The 22,755-nt window shown below is 47.0% G+C and overlaps 1 protein-coding gene across 2 annotated transcripts in view; it reads left to right on the plus strand.

The window, feature by feature from the left end:
* The first annotated feature begins 19,384 nt into the window (after positions 1–19,384).
* Positions 19,385–22,755, plus strand: part of BSDC1 (BSD domain containing 1) — a 26,312-nt gene continuing 22,941 nt past the window's right edge. The window contains exons 1-2 of one of the 2 annotated variants that reach the window (XM_055139085.1): positions 19,385–19,439; positions 19,727–19,787. In XM_055139085.1, the coding sequence (XP_054995060.1) occupies positions 19,429–19,439; positions 19,727–19,787 (72 nt within the window). In that variant the 5' untranslated portion in view covers positions 19,385–19,428. Of the gene's footprint in view, positions 19,440–19,524; positions 19,563–19,726; positions 19,788–22,755 lie in introns of those variants that run through there. The other variant, XM_055139084.1, reaches the window with a different exon arrangement.

Below are 22,755 nucleotides of genomic sequence, written 5' to 3' on the forward strand. Positions count from 1 at the left end.
GTGCCAGTGAGGAGCCCTTGGAACAATGAGATATTTTCTTTCCAAGGAGAACTTCTAGGGGGCTGGAGCAATAGCACAGCGGGTAGGGCACTTGCCTTGCACGAGGCCGACCCAGGCTGACCCAGGTTCGATTCCCAGCATCCCATATGGTACCCTGAGAACTTCCAGGGGTAATTCCTGAGTGCAGAGCCAGGAATAACCCCTGTGCATCACTGGGTGTGACCCAAAAAGCAAAAGAAAAAAAAAAACAAGGAGAACTTCTAGAGAACTACAGGCTATTCATGTCTTTGGGGGGGCTGGGAGCTGGAGAGAGTCCACAGGTGTGAATGTGGGTATACAACTTGGAATAGTCGAGTCAGGAGCAACTGGGCAAACCCAACAGGACACAAGAGCAGAAGCGGCACGTCTGTTTGGGGCTATCTGATTAGAGCAATAAGCGGGACCTACAACAGCTTAGACTCTGAGAAAGGTGTGGCCCTGCTTCCTCCCAACAATGAGCCATAGCATGGGGCCTGCATCTGACACAAGGGCAAAGCCATCCTCTGAACATGCCTTCTGCTCTGCATTTCCAAATTCTAGACTGTATTGATGTTCTTATTGAGGAAATCATGATATGGTCACAAAACCAAATATGTTGCTCCTCTGTGGAAGTAAAGTTTGTGTTTATTTATTCTAAAATATACACATTACCACTTCTGGGAATATATTCCAGAGAGGCAAAAAGGTATAGTAGAAATGACATCTGCATTTATATGTTCATTGCAGCACTGTTTACAATAGCCAAAATCTGGAAAAAAACAGAATGCCCAAAAACAGATGACTGGTTAAAGAAACTTTGGTACATCTACACAATGGAATACTATGCAGCTGTTAGAAAAGATGAAGTAATGAAATTTGCATATAAGTGTATCAACATGGAAAGTATCATGTTAAGTGAAATGAGTCAGAAAGAGAGAGATAGACATAGAGAATGGGAGACCTTAGAACACCCAAGAGTAGTAGAGATAAGGACCAAGAGGTCTGCTCCTTGGCTTGGAAACTGGCCTCACGTGGTGGGGTAAAGGCAGCTCAGATAGAGAAGGGACCACCAAGTAAAGGGTGTCAGGAAGACCCATTTGGGTTGAAAGATGCATGCCGAAAGTAGACTATAGACCGAACACGATGGCCACTCAATACCTCTATTGTAAACTATAATACCCAAAAGGAGAGAGAACAAAAGGGAATGCCCTGCCACAGAAGTGGGGTGGGGTGGTGAAGGATGGGGTGGGGGTGGTGGAAGGGATATTGGGAACGTTGGTGGAGGAGAATGGGCACTGGTGGAGGGATCATTGTATGACTGAAATGCAAACACAAAAGTTTGTAAGTTTGTAACTACTGTACCTCATGGTGATTCACTAATAAAATTTTTTTAAATAAGTAAAATAAAATATACACATTGTCATTTAGCCTAAGGGCAGCTCTGGCTTGGCTTGCTAACGTGGGAATTAGCCTTATTCTCCAGTGAATACTTTCCCTTTGCCCCTTGTTATTGTCCTGGTCTCAGTTGCAGTGCTTGGAGATCACACATGTGGTGGCAGTGCTCAGAATACTTAGTGATGGTGCTAAAGTCACTCCAGCAGTGAGACGGGTCACACTTGACAATGGGAGGCGGGATCAGAGATTGAGACTGGTGCTCTACCCCTGAGCCATGCCCCTGGGTCCTTAAGTGCGTGGTTACCTCTGAAGACTATGGCTGCTCCTCCTGTGTCACTTCCAAATGCCACTTCCCCAACCCATATTTTTTTTTTTTGCTTTTTGGGTCACACCCAGCGATGCTCAGGGGTTACTCCTGGCTTTGCATTCAGGAATTACTCCTGGCAGTGCTTGGGGGGACCATATGGGATGCCGGGGATCGAACCCGGGTCGGCCGCGTGCAAGGCAAATGCCCTACCCGCTGTGCTATAGCTCCGGCCCCCCCAACCCATATTTTATCCCCAGTTGAAACCTAGAGTATGTTTCAGTGAATATTCGCGCACTCTGGCAGGCTCATGCCTGGCCCTCTGGTGTGAGTGCCTCAGCTCTGTGGTTTTATTACTAGCTTATGGAAAAAAATTTAATACTCAAACTCTATATGTTGTTAATTGCCTTTATGAGATTAAGAAACTGCCCTAGTGGGAAGGAAAGAGGTAACCTCAAACCTACAACCCATTACCTCTCTCTACTGGGACCTGGAGAAAAAGAACGAAATGTCCCTGGTCAATTCTAATAATAAAATGCAAATAATCCATGCTCTTGGTAAACAAGCTAACAGTACTCTCTAACAGAAAATTCTTAATTATGAGTTATTTTTAGCAGGATGTACCAGTACTGTCTGTCTGTAAATAATTGTAGTTAACCCTAGAGTTTATGGGCTGGAATACAGCGGGTAGGGTGTTTGCTTTGCACATAGCTGATCTAGGTTCCACCCCCAGCACCCTTATGGTCCCTTGAACCCCCAGGAGTAAGCCCTGAGCAGTGCTGGGTGTGGCTCAACATCTATAATAATAATAATAATAACCCTAGAGTTTATGAATTAATGTAAATTATAACTAATCAGAATATGGAGGATGGATCATGTAATTAATCAGATACAAGATGGGAAAACTAATCAGATATAAGATGGGAAATCTCCTGGAGCCAGAGACAGCAGGTAGGGTGTTTGTGTTGCATGCACCTGAACTTGGTTTGATCCCCAGCACTACATATTGTCCCCCCAAGCACCACAGAAGTGATCCCTGAGCACAGAACCAGGAGTACTCCCTGAGCACCACCAGGTACAGCCCAAATACCAGAAAGAAAGAAAAAAAAGATGGCAAGGCAGAAATGCCTCCAGACTGTGAACTAAGCCACGGCCCCATGCTACCCCAGGAGGGGAAAGGTTTTTCTCTCTCGGCTTTTCCTTTCCAGTGGGGCAGCGTGGCGACCGCCATCTTATAAGGCCCACTACACAATGCAATTTTTGGCACAAATTTCCCTGGACTTAGCTACTAAAATACAGAAATCCAAAACAGGCGATAGTGGCCGTGCGACCTCATATCTCTTCATTCTCAGCAAGAGAAAACAAATTATCAAACGCTGCCTTTTCAGCAGGTTTGATTCCGGGGAAAAATTCCAAATAATAATAGTGAGTTTTATGTTGAAATATTTAATGTAATCAAAGTAAAGAGAAAGTAAAGTGAAAATTATCAGCTACACAGGCAGGGGTGGGGTGGGGTGGGAAGTATACTGGGGTTCTTGGTGGTGGAACATGGGCACTGGTGAAGGGATGGGTGTTTGAGCATTGTATCACTGAGACTTAAGCCTGAAATATTTGTAACTTTTCACATGGTAATTCAATAAAAAATTTTTTTAAAATGAAGCTGAAGAGAAACATGTTAAGATAATAACAAAACTGAGTCAGGTGGAAGACCAGAATTGTATACAAATTAATAGCACTATAGCACTGTCTGTAACACTGTCCTGTTGTTCATTGATTTGCTCAAGCAGACACCAATAAATTCACAATAAAATATATTTTTCTTTACTCTTAAAAAAATAGATGGCAAAGTGCCATAACCAAAATAATTCTTTTTGTGGAAGCAATGGCTCTCAGATATCATTCAGAACAAACCTTACCTGGTAAGTTGAAAACTAAAGAAAACTAAAGTGATTCAGGAGGTGAGGGAGAAAAGATATACTCTAAATGGGGAGCTATTGGGTGAATTATTGATGGAGGAATCCGTGGGTCACTGGTGGAGGGACACTGACCAGTGTGGTGGTGGGCATGGTATTAGAATACTGTATGCATAAAGCTATCATTAATTTTATCATTAAGTGTATTATAAATCAATCATGCTTTCAAAATAAAAATTAGAACAAATAAATGGGAGCTGCATAGGACAGTATTGAATTTCTGAGCATTATCAATGCCTTTAGACTGAAAATCATCAGTTGAGTGTAGTATGGGATAAGGTCTATGATTTCTGTAAACCTGATTTAACAGTTTAATTCCTGATGTTATCACTCCTTTTGGTCATTTTTTGGTTTTTTTTTTTTTTTTTTGCTTTTTGGGTCACACCCGGCGATGCACAGGGGTTACTCCTGGTTCTTCACTCAGGAATTACTCCTGGCGGTGCTCAGGAGACCATATGGGATGCTGGGATTCGAACCCGGGTTGGCCACGTGCAAGGCAAATGCCCTACTCGCTGTGCTATCGCTCCAGCCCCCTGGATTTTTTTTTTTGGTTTTCGGGTCACACCCGGCGATGCACAGGGGTTACTCCTGGCTCTTCACTCAGGAATTACCCCTGGCGGTGCTCAGGGGACCATATGGGATGCTGGGATCATATGGGATGCTGGGATTAGAACCCGGGTCGGCCACGTGCAAGGCAAACGCCCTACCCGCTGTGCTATCGCTCCAGCCCCTCCCCTGGTTTTCTTTTTGATGCCAAGATTTTGTACAAATTCCCCAGAACTTTGTACATAGAAAGCAAATGCTTTACCCCTGAACTCCACCTACCCATTTCCACCTTTCCCTTCATCCCACTCCTACCCCACCCCATCCCTCAGCCTTTCTCTGAGAACCAGAGAACTCCCAAAGGAAGGCTGGAGACACAGTGTCTGGTACTGAACCTGAAGCTGGGGCAGCTGCATGCGAAGCGTACACCCTAGGCTACTGAGCCATCTTGCATGCTTGACATCCTACCCGTGAAGTCTACCTGTGGAAAGCATCTACTATCATTCAATACTCGTGATATACAGGGATAGAGATAGAACAAGAAAACTGCAGTAAAATAATCCTATCAAAAAAGGAGACTGTGAACCTTCAGAAGTCACTGTCTAGGAAATTATTAGAACCTCTGTTGCAGGAATGGTAAGGGTTTCCTACGCGGGTGTTAAATTTGTGGTGGTGGTGGGAGATGGGAGTATTTGGGCCATACCCATCGGTATTCAGGGCTTATTCCTGGTTTTGTGTTCAGGGATCACTTCTGGTGGGGGCTTAGAGGACCTAACGGGTGTCAGCAATTGAAGCTGGGTCAATTGCATGCGAGGCAAGTGTCCTACCTACTCTACTATGTCTTAGGCTGAGGTGGTTTTTTTTTTTTTTTTTTTTTTTTTTTTTGCTTTTTTTGAGTCACACTCAGCGATGCACAGGAGTTACTCCTGGCTCACGCACTCAGGAATTACTTCTGGCGGTGCTTGGGGAACCATATGAGATGCTGGGAAATGCAAGGCAAACACCCTAACCACTGTGCTATTGCTCTAGCCCCAGACCCTACCATCTGAGATAGCCTTGTCTTCTCCAATGAGAAAATATCCTTCTTGGCAGCTGTCCAGCTGTTCTGGTTGTTAATCTTTTGTGTTCCAACCCACTGTCTGTGCTCAGTTTTGGGGGTGTGGTTGAGTGACATCCAGTAGTGCTTAGGGAATATTTCTGACTCTGTGCTAAGGACCGTCCGGTCCCAGGGATCAAACTGGGGTCAGCAGCATGAAAAGCAGGCGCCTTTACCCCTGTCCTATCTCTCAGCCCTAAGCCCAGCTTGGAGATGCGGAACTGAGACTGGGAAAATCACACTTCCTTCTGTTGTTTCTGTCATTGTTGTGATGCTCAGAAGTGACACACAAGTTGTGAAAATAGGGATCACAGGGGCAGTACCAGCAAGGGTCACTTCGGGGGAGACAGGTCAGTTCTGCGGTCAACCTCATGGCCTCAAGCCACATTCCCAGGTCACACAATTCCTTCCTTGCCAGCTGACAATAGGGGAGATCAGAGTGGTCACAAGGTGGCAGAAGAAAAGGGGTGTCCTCCTCCTTACCTGCCTGCTACTGTCAGTCTCTCCTCCACCCTGCGTTTCACCCTGTCAACTGGCCCAACAGCTGATTGAGGAAAGGGTTTTAGTTTGCACTTTTCTGATATTCACAGACTGTTTCACTGCACCCCTCTCAGTGACCCACTTATTACCAAGCAGCCTCCTCTCCTCAGCGACTGATTCCAGCTGCAGTTGCCAAACTTAACCAAGAAAAACGAAAGAGGTTCCAGGGAGTTGACTTAGAGGGCTGGAGCGCCTGCCTAGGTTGAAGTCTTGGCACCGCGTAGTCCCCCAAACCTACTAGCATGGCCTTAGAGCCCTCTAGTCTTGTTGGGTCAGAGTCGCACTGGGCGTGTCACCAAGAGAGTCTCCTGGATCCCCTGAGCACTGCTTGGGAAAAATCCCTCTCCCCTGCAAAGAAAGACAAATGTAAGACACTAGTTGAATTTCGGATAATTAATATTGCCTGAAATTCACATTTCAAACATTGTATTTTTCTCTGCTAAGTCTGAAAACTCTAGTTCTAGCTTCCAAATTGATGTGTGTATATGCGTGTGTGTGTGTGTGTGTGTGCATGTGTGGTGTTACAGATGTGTTACTGAAGAACAAATCCAGGATCCAGTGTATGTAAGACATTCACTCTACCACTAAGCTAGGTCTTTGGGGAGGGTGGGTTTGGGCCACCCCTGTAGTGCTCAGGGCTTATTCCTGGCTCTGCTCAGGGATCATTGATAGTAGTACTTGGAGGAACATATGTGGTGCCAGGGATTGAATTGGGGTCATTTGCATTCAAGGCAAGTACCTTAACCCCTGTACTATCCTCAGTTCAGCCCAGACTCAGTTCTGGGCTGGAGAGATAGTACAGGAGTAAGTAAGGTGCTTGCTTTGAAAATGGCAAATCCTGGCTTGATCCCAGAACTGTACATGGTCCCTTGAGCATTCCCTGAATGGGGCTTACCCCTGGCTATATGTGGTGTTTGGCAAAAAACGATGAATAAACAAATAGAAACAAGTCTGACCTTTTCCCTGTATTCATCTACCCCAATAAGAATGGTTGCTGCCTTTGGGAATTAACTCTCTAGGTAATTTTCCTTTTTAGATCAATAGCATCTGCAAGATTATTTACAATAGCCAAGACACGGAAGCAAGCATCTAATTATGGATGAATTAATGTGGTATGTGGAGGAGATGAGGAAGCAATAGCACAGCGGGTAGGGCGTTTGCAGTGCACGTGGCCGACCCGGGTTCAGTTCCTCTATCCCTCTCGGAGAGCCGGGCAAGCTACTGAGAGTATCCCGCCCGCACAGCAGAGCCTGGCAAGCTACCCATGGCATATTCGATATGCCAAAAACAGTAACAAGTCTCAGAAAGGAGACGTTACTGGCGCCCACTCAAGCAAATCAATGAACAATGGGATGACAGTGCTACAGTGCTACAGTGGAGGAGATGGTGTAGGTGACAGCATATGCCCAGCAGGTGTGAAGCTCTGAGTTCAAATCCCAACACCGCCTGGCCCGCTGAGCACCATCAAGCGTGCCTGGAGTGGACTTTGAGCACCTCTGGCCCAGGGCATGACAGTTCCATGCACTGACCCTTTCTCCTCATGACCTAGGGCTGAGCATCACCAGGAGGAGCTTCAGAACTCTGGGTGAGATCTACATATACAGTTACACTCTGCTTAACTGCACAAACACACTTTGCAAAAGGCTTTTTAGGGGCTTGGGAAATGGTACAGAAGTCAAGGAGTTTGCTTTTTAATATGGTCCACCCAGATTTGATTCCCAGCATCCCATATGGTCACTCATGAGCCACCAGGAATAATTTCTGAGTTCAGAATCAGGAGTAACCCCTGAGTATGCTGGATCTGGCCCAAAACTCAAGGAAAAAAAGGAGAAAAGCTTCTTCAGGCAAATGTTATTGTGTGAAAGTCAAGAGTTTATATAGCCAAGTCTAGATCATCCTACAGGACACCTAGGACATTTGCAGGAACCATCACTCTCTGTGCAGCCTGACACTGACCATCGCTATTATGTGGTATGTGGAGGAGATTGACCTTCTCAATTATTTGTGTACACAAAATGGTGGATGAAACCTCAAGGAGATGCTTGATGACAACTGATTCCTACCAGGGGTCTATTATTAAGCAGATAAGGGTTCTGAGAAAGTCTCTCCCTGAATGAACTGCTTTTCAAATGCCTTCAGCTTAAAATAATTAAAATATTGAAGCATTGTATTTTTGGTTGGCATTTCACAAAGCATCCAAACCCAGTCTCCCTTCTGGGAAAATTTGTCATTATTGTCATAGAAGAAAATAGCAATACTGTCCTATAAAAGCAGAAGGTCACCTCAGCCCCCTCCCCCTGTTCTTATATAACTTAATTATAAGTTTATAGGCATTAATTTGGATATGGGATATTTAGGGTCACACCTGGTGGTTCTCATAGTTACTCCTGGCAGTTCTGGGGGACTGTGCAATGCCAAGGATTGAACTCAGGAAGGCTTCATGTAAGACAAGTGCCTTCATCCCTGTGCTATCTCATTCTTTATAATAGTTGGACTCAACAACTAGCTCATAAATTCTTAACTTTTTGTTTTGTTTCTCTGGAAGGCCATGTCCAGCAGTGCTCAGAACTTACTTGGAGCTCTCCACACAGGGATTACTCCTGGCAGACCTCAGGGGACTGCATATGGTGCTAGGGATTGAATCTAGGTCAGCCATGTGCAAGGCAAGCACCTTACCTGCTGTATACTATCTCTTCAGCCAGATGTCAATGACATGTTAATAGTCCAAGAAGTTGAACTAGAACCATTCTGCTACTTTTAGACAAGTCCTGTGCTGCCTGTATGAGCAACATGAACATTTTCTTCTTCCTCTAGACCCCACAAATTATGTGGCTCGTCTGGCTGCCAACTCTATGCTGGAATCCCCAGAGCAGAACAAAGCAGGTTTGGGATTTAGAAATTTCACCTCCCAGAATCCTCCTAGACTGGGCTGCCTGCAGATGAGATGAAGAAGCCCAGACTCTGGAGAGGAGTTAAGAAATCACTATCCTTATACATGATAACCTTTCAGTATCTCTATTGCAAACCACAATACCCAAAAGGAGGGACAGAGGAAGGGAGAAAGGAAGGGGGAGAAAGAGGGAGGGGGGAGAGAGAGAGAGAGGGTGGGGCGGGGGAGAGTAGGGAGGAGGAAAAACTGGGGACACTGGTGCTGGGAAGTGTACACTAGTGGAGGGATGGGTGTTGGAACACGGTATGACTGAAACCTAATCATGAACAGCTTTGTAATTGTCTATCTCATGGTGATTCAATTAAAAAAGAAAGAGGAAGAAAGAAAGAAAAAAAGGAAGGAAGGAAGAGAAAGAAAGAAAGAAAGAAAGAAAGAAAGAAAGAAAGAAAGAAAGAAAGAAAGAAAGAAAGAAAGAAAGAAAGAAAGAAAGAAGAAAGGTAGGAAGGAAGGAAGGAAGGAAGGAAGGAAGGAAGGAAGGAAGGAAGGAAGGAAGGAAGGAAGGAAGGAAGGAAGGAGGAAAGGAAGGAAAGGAAGGAAGGAGGAAAGGAAGGAAAGGAAGGGAGGAAGGAAGGAAGGAAGGAAGGAGGAAAGGAAGGAAGGAGGAAAAGAAGGAAAGAGGAAAGGAAGGAAAGGAAGGAAGGAAGGAAGGAAGGAAGAAAGAAAGAAAGAAAGAAAGAAAGAAAGAAAGAAAGAAAGAAAGAAAGAAAGAAAGAAAGAAAGAAAGAAAGAAAGAAAGAAAGAAAGAAAGAAAGAAAAGAAAGAAAGAAAGAAAAGCAAGCCATTGTCCTAAGAGTACTCCCATCAGTCCAAGCTGGAATCCCCATCAGCGAAATGGGTCCACAGCGCCGTCTGCTGGCACCTTGGCGTCAGAACTCCCTGGGAGTCTGCTAGGAGGATCCTAACAGAAAAAACTTAACAGGGAATAGGAATGCTCAAAGAGATGGAGCATGTTTTGCTTGTGAGAGCCCTGGTTGAATCTCCAGCACTGCATGACCCTCTAAGTACTACCGGAGTAGCCCCCAGGGCTTCTTTATGTGGCAAAACACAAAAATAAAAATAACCATCAACAGAGGCTTGCTTTGCATGCAGCCTGGGTTCAATCACAGGCACCCCATATGTTCCCAAGCCCCACCAGGAGTAATCCCTGAATGCAGAGCCAGAAATAAGTCCTGAGTACTGCTGGATGTGGTACAAAAAAACCAAAAAAATACAACAATTGCTGCCTAAGTAAAGATGTTTGGTATTTCACTTGTTTGTTTAATCCACACGATAACCAGAAGCAATATTCCCTTGCTATCCTTCTTTGGTTGGGTTGTCTGTTTTTGAGGTGTCTCTCCAACAGTTTTGAGGATCTCAAGGGATATATCCAGTGTCTTCATGAGGCCAAGGGGTGTCAGGGCTCGAGTCCAGGGTCCTGACTTGTACTGAGCCCAGTTCAGTATCCCCATTTTAGAACTTCAGTGCACTATCCGTTGCAAGATAGAACTTAGTGGAACATCCCCATTTTAATGATTAAGTCACTAAAATTTAGGGTCAGGGTAATGTAGTTTAAGGTAGAGTACTAAATGTGCAAGTTCATCAGCACAGCTGGAAAAATATAAAAAGACCCTAAGATAGGGAAAATGAACTTGCCCAGGTTCTCATTGCTGGGAAGTGCTGAGCTGGAATTTGATTTTTTTCAGTGCCAGAGATTAAACGTAGGGTCTCACACAGGCAAGGTCCAAGCTGAGATTTGAATCCAAATTATCATGGCAGTGAGGGAAGTCAAGGTCAAGTTGTGACCATAAACTTATATCTCTTGTATCACTTGTCATCCTGTTGATCTTCAGTTTGCTAGAGCAGGCGCCAGTAACATCTCCATTTGTCCCTGTCGCATGCTAGTGTGGCCCAATGGTATCTGCTTGCTCCAGGAACACGAAGAGCCTCAAACCATTCGTTCAGGGTTTTGTTTTGTTTTGTTTTGTTGTTTTTTCGTTCAGGGTTTTGATGAAGAAGTCTGACCATCTCATAGATGGGCGGCCAAGCAGTCTTTTGACGTCCCGTGGAACCCAGTCGGTAATAGCTCTAGTCTAGCGGTCGTCTCTAAATCGCATTACATGTCCAACCCGTCTGATTTTCGACGCCTTGGCAAACAAGACAGAGTCCCTGACTCTTGATTGTCGGCAGAATTCGAAACTCTGGATTCCTTCTCTCACTTGAGTGAAATGTGAAACTCCTAGCATAGCTCTTTAGATTCCTCTTTGGGATACTCAAATAGCGTTCTCATCCTGTTTGCGTAGGGCCCAGGTATCTGAGGCTATGTTAGCAGGAAGAATGGTGGAGTCGAAAAGATGTGCCCGGAGCCGGAGGTCCTTCATCCTTTTAACAACTTCTTCAATGCTCTTGAAGGCGTTCCACACTGCTCTCTTTCTCCTGCACAGTTCTGGCGCCAAGTCATTCCTCATGTTGAGTTCTTGATCCAGGTACACATAGCTGTTGCATTCGAAGATGTTCATTCCATTGAGAGCAAGTGGAACATCAGGGACTAGTTTGTTTTTCGTGAACAATGTCTTGGTGAGATTCAGCTGTAGTCTGACCTTTCCACACTTGTGGTCGAAGTCAGCCTGCATTTGTGCCTCTTGTGCCTTTGGTGTCATTAGAATGATATCATCAGCGAAGAGGAGGCGGTGTAGTTGCCGACCGACTATCTTCACTCCTATTCCTTCCCCTTCCAGTCGTTGCATGACATTCTCAAGGATGGCACTGAAGAGTTTCAGTGAAATGGTATCACCCTGCAGAGCCCCTCTCTTTACGTCAATGATCACTTCCTTGTAGAATGGTGAGATCCTGGTGGTGAATCCATAATACAGCTCGAGGAGGATCTTGAGTTTGAACGCCCTGTTTGGCTAGAGCTTTGATGACCGCTTCAGTCTCAACAGAATAAAAGGCCTTCTTTAAATCGATGAACATTAGACAGAGCGGCATCTTGAACTCTCACGAAACTTCAATGAGCTTGCTCATTGTGTGGGTATGGTCGATCGTTCGGAATCCAGCTTGCTTGCATGGTTGTCCTTCATCTAGTGTTCTGCCTATTCTATTCAGGATGACACAAGTAAACAACTTGTAGACGACAGACAGCAGGCAGATTGGGCGATAGTTGCCGATGTCGTGGATGTCTCCCTTCTTGTACAACAGAACGGTCCTGCTGGTTTTCCACTGGGATGGAACCTTGCATTCAGACAGGTAACATGTGAAGAGCCGAGCCAGTGTATTGATGAGTATTGGCGGCAGATTCTTCAGGTGTTCGGGTCTGACCTTGTCTGGACTGGGTGCTGTACTCGTCTTTACCGATGAAATGATGTGTTGGATTTTGGAAGGGAGAATGTTGGGAACAACATATCCATCCTGCGGAATTTGGTATGTGGGTAGGTGGACGTGGCTGTCGAAGAGATCCGAGTAGAAGTTGTGAGTAATCCTCTCCATTGCCCTTCTGGAAGATGTGATAGATCCATCAGGATGTGGGAGGGCAGTCATCTTGGTCTTGTAGTTGGCAAAGGACAGGCGAGCATTGTGAATACTTTTCTCGGCTTCTGCCACACTGGCCAATACTGCTGCTCTTCTCTCTTTGAGGTCTTCCTTTATCGCTTCTCTGCACAGCTTTGCGAGCTCAGACGTTAGCTTGTGATTGACTGAGGCTCATGACAAACCACATTGGCAAATGGGCTCGAGAGTTTCCAAACAGGCGTCTGTTTGTGGCTTTCCCACTCTCGGCATTTCTTGCGCAGTCATGGAGGTGCTGAACCAGTCAATCGTATTCCTCGTCAATGTTGTCAACGACCACATCTTCCCATATTTCTCAATAGTGCCAAAGAGGTCCCAGTTGGTGGTCATTCTGGGAGTTCTCTTCTTAAACTTAAACTTTGCAGTCCTTTCTCCCCGCTCTGTGAAGTAGAATTAATTTTGCATGAAGGAGACAGTGGTCCGATCCCGTTTGGAATTTTGGGACAACAGCGACATCGGCCAGGCAAAACCGTCGATTGAATATGATGTGGTCAATTTCATTGTGGAACTGTCCACCGGGAGACTGCCACGTCCAACATTTAGATTCGGCCTTCTGGAACTGTGAGTTACCATGGATGGTCTTGGTCGACATGATGAACTCAGAGAGTCTCTCACCCTGTTTGTTCCATCATTCTAGGCCAGGATCCTGATGTGGAGTTCTTTGGGCGACCTACTCGGTCCTATCTTGGCATTGAAATCACCGACAATGATCTTGTAGAAGGTGTGGTCTTTTTTATAGAACTTCTCCAACTCCATGTAGAATTTCTCAATTTCTCCTTCATCGTAGTTGGATGTTGGTGCGTAGATGGCAAAGATAGAACCTGCCGGCAGTGAACCCCATCTATTCCTCCACTACTCAGCCACCGTGACAATGAACAGATGTAGAAAATGAACAAAACTTAGACAGAAGCTTCCACTCAATCCACACACACCCCGAGGACCTCCTGGACCAAGCAGTGCACTAGGCTATGGGAAGAAGGATGCAAAACAGGCCTTCTTGTCTGCAGCTGGTCCCTGGGGTGGGGGAGCAAGAAGGAAGGCTGAGCAAAGAGAACACATGAAATATGAGCTGTAAAGAAACTTAATTTTATCCAACAAAATTTTTTGGTTGTTGTTTGCTTTTGGCCATACCCAACGGTGCTCAGGGATTACTCCTGGCTGTCTCAAGGTACCATATGAGTTGTAAGGAATCAAACCCAAGTCAGTCATGTTCAAGGCAAGTGGTCTACTCATGGTATTATTGCTCTGGCCCCTCAACAGCCTTTTATGTTTAGTTTGGGGGTTAATTTTATAATTTGGGGGGGTGGGGCCACATCCAGCATGCTCAGGGCTTACTCTTAGCTCTGTACTCAGGAATCACTCCTGATGGGCTCAAGGGACCATATGGAGTGCTAGGGATGGAACTGAATCTACTGCACACAACAACAAAAGCACCCTACTTGCTGTACCATCTATCTCTCCAGCCCCTAAAAGTGGTGTTAAAGAGAATTTCTATTTCATAAAACTCTGGGGAAGATCACACAAAGGTTTCTATGCAAAATTTTCTTTTTTTTCCTTTTTGTTTGTTTTTGTGGTGCTCAGGGATTACTCCTGGCTCTGTACTCAGGGACAACTACTGGCAGGGCTTGGGGGACCATATGGGATGCCAGGGATCAGACGTGGATTGGCCACGTGCAGGGCAAGCACCATACCTACTGTACTATTGCTCCAGTCCTCAACTGCTATGTTGATGCACGGGATCATGGGTGGGGGGCAGGGTGTGTGACTCAGTAGTCTGCATCCAATAAAGAAAGAGCAAAATAATGTGGTAAGAGCGCATAAGAAGATAACCTTTGAAGGGATGAAGGTTTGAAGCACAGTGATACCTGGGATAAGAGCTTTCACAGCAGAGGGTGCAAGTTCAAGGCTCTGACAGGAGTGTGGGGAACTCTCAGGGAACATCCAGGTGGCCAGTGTCACAGGAGCAGAGGGAACCAGGAGCCCAGTAGATCCCAGTCAGATAAACTACATAGGGCCTTAAAGGAAGTTGAGGATTTCTTTGGCCACTGGAGAATTCTGACTTGGTTTTATGTGTTTGTAGTGATTGTGGGACCTGTGGGCTACTCCTTCTGGCTCCTTGCTCTGGGGTTGCTCCTGGTGCTCTGGGTACGATGAAGTTGATCAGGGATGGAAGCTGGCACTCTCGTGTGCCTTCTGGGTCATCTCCCTAGCTCACCACCAGTGAACTTTGAACAGAGGAGGTCCTGATTTGACACATAATTATTGATGCAAGATGTGGGTTGGAGAGAAAACAAGCTGAGTATGTGCATTGCAGGCAGGAGGCCAGGCAACGTATGGTTTCCAAATACCGCCAAAAGTGAACCCTGTGCACAGAGCTAGAAGTAACTCCTGAGCACTGTTGGAGACTGTTCAGGACCCTGAACAAAAGAAGACCCCGCAACCTTTGCTCTGGACAAACCGGAAAATTCCATTACCAGCGTTTGCATAACCTGAGGCACAGGTGCCCTTGTGACAAAGGAAATAGCTAAATTCAAGAAGTAAAAGTAGTCCAGGGCAGTTAACCACGAGACCCCAAGAGCCCGTAAAGTAGAATGCCTTCCTTTACACTAAAAGCCTTGTACATTCCTCCTGACAGATGTTCCTGCCAGATAAACCCTTGTTTTCCCCTACCCACTATTCCTCAACCGACTCTTAGAGAATATTGTAGCCCTCCAAAGAACGCCCCGAACTTTTCCTTATTTGGTCTGAGAAGACACTTCCCTGATGATTGACAACTCATGTACCAACCCCCTGCTAAGAAAGGTATAAAACCAGCATGGCTGGTAATAAAGACGCTCTTGATCAGCACGTGTTGTCTTGAGCCCTTTCTTCCTAACCTCACCAGTTTTATTTTCAGGTCGGGACCACTCATAGAACCCACCCAATTAGGAGCGCTTTCCACTGTTGTCTCTCCGCGGGCCAGAGAGATTTCGGGGGAACGCGCAGAGCACCACTGAGTGTAACTCCCCCCACCCTCAATTTGTTGAAAGTATGCATAACATAAAAATTGCCATTTCAACTTCCTTTTTCTGGGGGAAGGGTTGGGCCTTATCTGGTGGTGCTCAGGGATCACTCCTGGCAGTGCTCAGAGGACCATATGGGGTCCCAGGGATGTAGCCCAGGTCAGCAGCATGCAAGGCAAGCGCCCTACCTGCTGTACTCTCGCTGGGCTCATCTCAATTTTATTTATTTATTTATTTGTTTGTTTGTTTATTTATTTATGTATTTATTTATTTGTCACACCCGGCAATGCTCAGGAGTTACTCCTGGCTCATGTACTCAGGAATTACTCCTGGCAGTACTCAAGGGACCATATGGGATGCTGGGAATCGAACCCAGATTGTCCACATGCAAGGTAAACGCTCTACCCACTGTGCTATCACTCCAGCCCCTCAATTATTTTTAAATATGCAATTCAAGGGCCTGTGTGACAGAATGGAGCACATGCTTTGTGTGCTTTCCATTCAGGAGTCCCAGGTTTGACCCCTGGTGCTTCATCAGAAGCGACACCAGAGCACAGAGCCAGGCGGGACCCCTCAGCACTGCCAGGCATGAACCAACTGCCAACAAGTACAACTCAGTAACATTTACCTTACTGTGCAAACTTCACCATCTCTAAAACTCTTCCATTTTCACAAACTCAAAATCTGTATCAATTAAAAAATAACTTACCAATTCCTTCTTTTCCAAGCCCGATAACTATCCTTATCTTTTCTATCTCAATGAATTTGACTATTCTATACGCTTCAAATTGATGTGGAATCACACCATATTTGTCCAATTGTGACTAGTTTATTTCCCTTAGCAAAGAGTTTTCAGGTTCATCTAAGTCGCATCATGTGGCAGAATTCCTCGTTATGGCTGAATTGCATTTCATTGTATATGTATCACATCTTTTTCTTTTTCTTTGATTTTTTTGGGTCATGCCTGGTGGTGGTCAGGGATTACTCCTGGCTCTACCCAGAAGAATTACTTCTGGCGGTGCTCAGGGGACCATATTGGATGCCAGAGATCAAACCTGGGCCAGTAAGGTTCCAATAAGGCAAGGCAAATGCCCTGCCCATTGTACCATCACACCGGCCCCCTATATATCACATATTGTTTATTTATGTCAGTGGATACTTGGGATGCTTCCACTTCTTGGCTATTGTGAATAATGCAGTTGTGAACATAAATATACAGGTATCCGTTTGCATGTCTGTTTTCAATTCCTTTGGGTGTATTTGGTGGGTAATATGGTAATTCTATGCTTAATTATAGTGTTTTCTATGGCACGGATACCATTTTATAGCCCAGAATATTATGCTTTTGTTTGTTCACATTTGGGGACCACACCTAGCAGTACCAATGATCAAACCCTGGGCTTCTGCATGTAAAATATGCACTCCATCCCTGAGTTATTTCCCTGCCCCTTTTCATGATTTAAAAAATAGCATATAAAAAAATAAAAAATAATAAAAAATAGCATATGTATTAAGACAAGAGTGGATGCAAAGATACCAATTAAGAGGCTTTTGAATTTATCCAGGTGAATCATAATCATAATTTTGTTTTGGATCTAATAGTACTGGAGGTGGGGAGGTGCCTGGTTACAGGTCTTGTTTTATTTATTTATTATTTTTTTGCTTTTTGGGTCACACCCAGCAATGCTCAGGGGTTACTCCTGGCTTTGCACTCAGGAATTACTCCTGGCGGTGCTTGGGGGACCATATGGGATGTCGAGGATCGAACCCGGGTCGGCCGCGTGCAAGGCAAACGCCCTACCCGCTGTGCTATCGCTCCGGCCCCTACAGGTCTTGTTTTAAAGGTAATGTCAAAAAGACTTGCTGGGAAGTTAACTGATGGGGAGCTGGGATGAATCAGTAACAAAAAGGACCCCTTGTGCAAGCATGAAGCCCCAAAGTTGGATTCCTTGCGATACCTACATGTTCCAAACATGGTTCTGGTAGCCCTTCTGTTTGGGACCAACATCACAACCATCTGCTTTTTTTTCCCTCTCTTTTGGGTCACACCCCGCAGTGTTCAGGGGTTCCTCCTGGCACTGCATGCAGGAATTACTCCTGGTAGTGGTCAGGGGACCATATAGGATGCCAGGAACTGAACCTGGGTTGGCTGAATGCAAGGTGAAAGCACTACCTTGCTGTACTATCACTCCCATCACAATAGCTGTGATTCCAGGCGCATAGCCAGGGGTGTGTGAGCACAACTAAAGTGTGTTCTTCATGCTGAGGACCCGACTCAAAAAGATGAGCAAGCACCCGGCCAGCTGAGCAGCTCCTGGTGACCGTGTGTGAAAGCACCACAGTGACACCTGATCAGTGCAACCTCAGCCACACAAGCAGCAAGAGACCAGCAAGGGATTGCTGAGCCAGGGGACAGTAACAAGAATTCAAGGAGAAGAGAGAACAGCAAAGAACACTGAGAAGGAAATGCCAGTAACAGGAAAATCACTGGTGTCCTGGAAGACAAGTGAAGAAGACGAGCGGGTAGGGCGTTTGCCTTGCACCCAGCCTGCCGGGGTTCGGTTCCTCCACCCCTCTCGGAGAGCCCGGCAAGCTACCGAGAGTATCCCGCCCACATGTCAAAACCTGGCAAGTTACCCATGGCGTATTCGATATGCCAAAAACAGGAACAAGTCTCACAATGGAGACGTTACTGGTGCCCGCTCGAGCAAATTGATGAGCAACGGGATGACAGTGACAGTGACAAGATGCTGATTCATCTTGGCTCTTAAGTAGGAATTGAAAATCCTTTGAAATATTCGAAGGATTACTCTGGCCAGTGTTCTCCGCACCTTACCGAGAATTATTTCAAAGGATTGTGGGGAAAAACAACATAAAAACTGGCGAGAATGTGAGAGGGGATTGGAGACAGTACTATAGGCAAACTCAGTTTTGCAGTAAAGAGAAGGGTAATGTGTAGGATCAAGACAAAGCTGGATTTTGTTTGCTCTTTTAAAGTGGGAAAAATATCAGTATGTACGACAAAGATTACCGTGTAGAGGAGAAACGGGGGCAGGACAGATAGAACAGGGGTTGGGCGTTTGCCTTGCACACAGCACACTTTGGGTCCATCCCAGCAACATATACGGTACCCCAAGGCCCTCCAGGAGTGATTCCTGAGGACTGGGAACAGCTGGGAGTGGCCCAAGAAGAAACCAAACAAAAACAACAAAAAAGGGGAGGGGCGAACGGAATGGAGAGAGGGGCAAAAATACCAACGCTACTCCCTTAAACAGATAAGAGTAGTCGATGTTTACTGCAAAAATGTGTGCGCGCCAATCTGGGTGGGGAGCAGAGGGGACTGTAATAGGGGAGCCTCCCCCGGAGAGAACACTCTCACTCCACCTCCGTCCCACAGGCTTTCTCCACGTTCGTCTCGCGTCGTTTTGAAGTGGACAGTCTAGACCAGCGGTCACTGGATGTGTGTCTGTCTCCCCAGTATCCTGAGACCATCTCCACGAGGCCACAACGGAAATCTCAGTTTTTCTACACACACCTCCAAATCCTAGCCCAGAGCCCCGCAATCTCAGCGTGTTAAATTAGTCCGCAGAGACGCCCCTAGACAGCTGCTACGCGGCTGGATTCATAAAGGGGGGCGTTCCTAATTCTGCGCTCAGAGGTCCCGACGTTCGAGCTCCAGCCCGGCTCCCTCCCTTCTCCCCCCGGCGATTCCTTGTTCTCCGCCATCCAGCCTCAAGGCCACTCCTGGCTCACGGCAGCCACCGTACGGGTCGTTGGAGGTACCAATCCCGATTCGAGGTTGGTGGAGGAGGGGCTAGCGCTGAAGGGTGGGCCGGCGGACAAAACTGAGTGGCGATTGGATAGATCGTTTAGGGGCGGGGTCTAGGGGCCAATTCTGACCAGATACTGGACCAGACTCGAGGAGGCGGGGCCCGGGTGTGGAGCGAGATTGGGTGAAAGCCGTGCCGGCGCGAGGATTGGGCCGAGCGTTAGGGGCGGTGCTTGAGGGGGCGGTGCCGTGTCGGAAGTCAAAGGTCAGTAAATAGTGGTGATGTCATGCAGGCAAGATGGCGGAAGGGTGAGCTTGTCTTCCAGGTCTTGGGCGTTGGGCTCTGAATTCTCCCAGGGTTGGGGTGCGGGGACAGGGTTCCGGTGGGCAAGAGGAGCCCAGCGCGACCATGGACCGGGCTGAAAGCGCAGGGTATAGTCTCCGTGTCAGGGGTGGGCAAACGGTGCGGAGAGCCTCGGCCCGCAGGGGGGATCTGCGACTTGCTCGTTGGGCAGGCCGAGCCGCACCGTGAGGGCCACAGTCGTGTGTGTGTGTCTCTGTGTCTCTGTGTCTCTGTGTCTGTGTGTCTTCCACAGGGAGGACGTGGGATGGTGGCGGAGCTGGCTGCAGCAGAGCTACCAGGCCGTCAAGGAGAAGGTAAGCCGGCCGGTGCCCGCTCTCTCGCGCTCGCTCTCCAGCCCCTGCCCGGCCGGGTGCTGGGCACCGAGACCGACCCGAGCCGCCCGTCGGTCCCGGGCCGTCCGGGAAGGCCAGGTCTTGGCCGCGGTGAAACGACGCGCCTGGAACCGCCGTTTGTTCCCCCTGTTAAGTTCCGCCCCGCGAATGTCGGCTCCGGGACAGCGTGTCTGAGCTAGGCTTAGTGATGTGGAAGAAGGTAGCGCTCGACAGTGCTCTCCTGGGGAGCAGCGTTAGGGCTTCGGGGCGCAGGCCCCAGCGGCACTCCGGCAGCCGCAGCTGCGGACGATCCAGAAGCTTCCCAGGACGCGCGGGGCCGTGCCCGGCGGGGAGGCAGCCAGTGTGAGGGGCGTGAGCCGAGTCATCGTGGGAGCCTGTTTCCTTCCACGCTGGTGAATCCAAACCGGCCCGGCCGAATTTTGGCGTAGTTAATTACTGTTTACCTCCAGCCACCGGGTGAGTCCTCCCGCAGGGCACCCGCGGACTTCTGGTCTGGGCTTAGTTCTTACTTTCTGTTCCTGGAGCCGCGGGCTTCTCTCCCACGCCCGTGGACTCACCCCACATCAGTCTGTCGGCTTGGGCCGGCAAATCGGAAAAACGTCATGAGTTGTCCATGTTGTTAATGGGGAATTTAATACTGTCCGGGACCCCTGAAGTCGCTGTTCTAGAGGGGCTGCGGGCCAGCAAGGGCTGCCACTCATGGATGTATATAGGCACCTTTTTCTAATGCAGCTGGGGTACCCTAGATCAGCCTTGCAGGTTTGTCATGAAGGCACTCACTTGCAGGGGGAACAGGTCATGGTTTGTTTATATTTTGGGGTCCCACCTGCTGTGCTCAAGGCTTACTCCTGGCTCTGGCTCAGGGATCACTCCTGGTGGTCCTCAGGACTGGTTTTTGTCTGATGATTCCTCATTCAGAAAGAAATTTCAGTTTCCTTCTTAGCTGCTTAGGCATCTATGAACCTGGGCAAGTTTGTTTTTTTTTTTTTTTTTTGGCCTTTTGGGTCACATCCCGTGACGCACAGGGGCTACTCCTGGTTCTGCACTCAGGAATTACCCCTGGTGGTGCTAGGGGACATTTGGGATGCTGGGAATCGAACCCAGATCGGCCATGTGCAAGGCAAACTCCCTACCCGCTGTGCTATTGCTCCAGCACCCCTGGGCAAGTTCTTTAACCTCCTCTCTAGACTTCAGTTCCTCAACTGTAAAATACCACCCAACAGAATTGCTGGAAGAATTAAATATTGAAATGTGTAGAGTACTAAGAAAAATACCTCACACATACTAAGTACCTTGGAGGGTCAGCCATATTTATTAAGTGTTGAGAGTGGGAGGGAAACCTCTTAAATATCTTGAGCCCCTTTTATTTATTTATTTTTTCTTGGTCTTTCAGCCCTTCCCTTGATCCTAATTCTTTCCCTTCCTATTCTGCCCCCTTCTGATCTGCTCGGTGCCCAGCAGGTTAAGTTCTTGTGTAGCCCTTAGAATACATTGTCCCAGGGACTCCATTTCCTAGATTTATTTTGCTCTCATTGTCCAGTTCCTTACCCCATGTGTGAGCATGTATGCACATACACATGCATACACATTTTACTCTTGGCCCCACCACAGTTACCAGACCACATCTGGTGGTGAACACCTCCCTATTTGGTAACAGATTGTCTTTTCCCCTTGCCTTCAGAAACTTGACGCAAATCTCTTTCCTCAAGTACCTGTTTATAGGACTTCCTCTTTGACTTCTCGAAGCATCAATTTCTAAAATTTATGGTCAACAACTTTATATCTCTTGCCCTGCTTGCTACTCCTGAAGCTGCCACCTACGGACTTATCTATATTCACACTCAGCTTATCTTGCCTCTTGCCAGATTCAGTGGGTGGTTTCCAGCCTTTATCTTCCTGGACCTTTCAGCTGCACTTGGCACTGGTGACCACTTTCTGGAAGTTCTGCCCTGTTGGCTTCTGTGACATGGCTCTCTCTCTCAGTTAACCACACACTTCAACAGGCTCTCCTTTCCCGGTTACTCTGAGTTCCTTGTCCTGTGACTGGCCCTTAAAGGTGGGTTGGAGGGGCATTGTGTTCAACTACTTCATTTCTACTACACACATACTCTTTCTGGGTTACCCCATTTTCTTGTTAGGGTAATTTCTGGTCTTCATCCTGGGGGTTAGTGTCTGAGAGTGGATCTGGCTGCATCCCACAGTCATCACATACTTACTCATGATCAAAGTTGTCATCGCCATTTTTTCTAGCATCACAACTGTTTTAACAGTCAGTTGCTCTTCCTTGAGGCTTTCTTGCTCTCAGTTATCACATTTGTTTATCCTTTTTTTGCCTAATATTTATTTTTTCCTTTTTAAACTTTTGGTACATACCTGGTGATGCTCAGAGCTTACTCCTAGCTCTGTGCTAAAGAAATCACTCCAGGTGAGCTCAGGGGACCATATAAAGTGCTAGGAGTTGAACCCCAGTCAGCTGTGGACAAGGGCAAGCACCCTACCTAATGTACTGTTTCCACTACTATACTATTTCTTTGATCTACCTAATAATTCTTTTTTTTTTTGCTTTTGGTTTTTGGGTCACACCCGGTATTGCACAGGGGTTACTCCTGGCTCTACACTCAGGAATTACCCCGGTGGTGATCAGGGGACCATATAAGATGCTGGGATTCGAACTTGGGTCGGCCGCGTGCAAGGCAAACGCCCTACCCGCTGTGCTATTGCTCCAGTCCCCTAATAATTCTTATTTGTTGGGGCTGGAGAGATAGCACAGCGGGTAGGGCGTTTGCCTTGCACTCGGCTGACCCGGGTTCAAATCCCAGCATCCCATATGGTCCCCTGAGCACAGCCAGGGGTAATTCCTGAGTGCAGAGCCAGGAGTAACCCCTGTGCATCGCCAGGTGTGACCCCCCAAAAAAAAAGCAAAAAAAAA

The sequence above is a fragment of the Sorex araneus genome, chromosome 5 (genome assembly GCF_027595985.1).
Source record: "Sorex araneus isolate mSorAra2 chromosome 5, mSorAra2.pri, whole genome shotgun sequence".
NCBI lineage: Eukaryota > Metazoa > Chordata > Mammalia > Eulipotyphla > Soricidae > Sorex > Sorex araneus.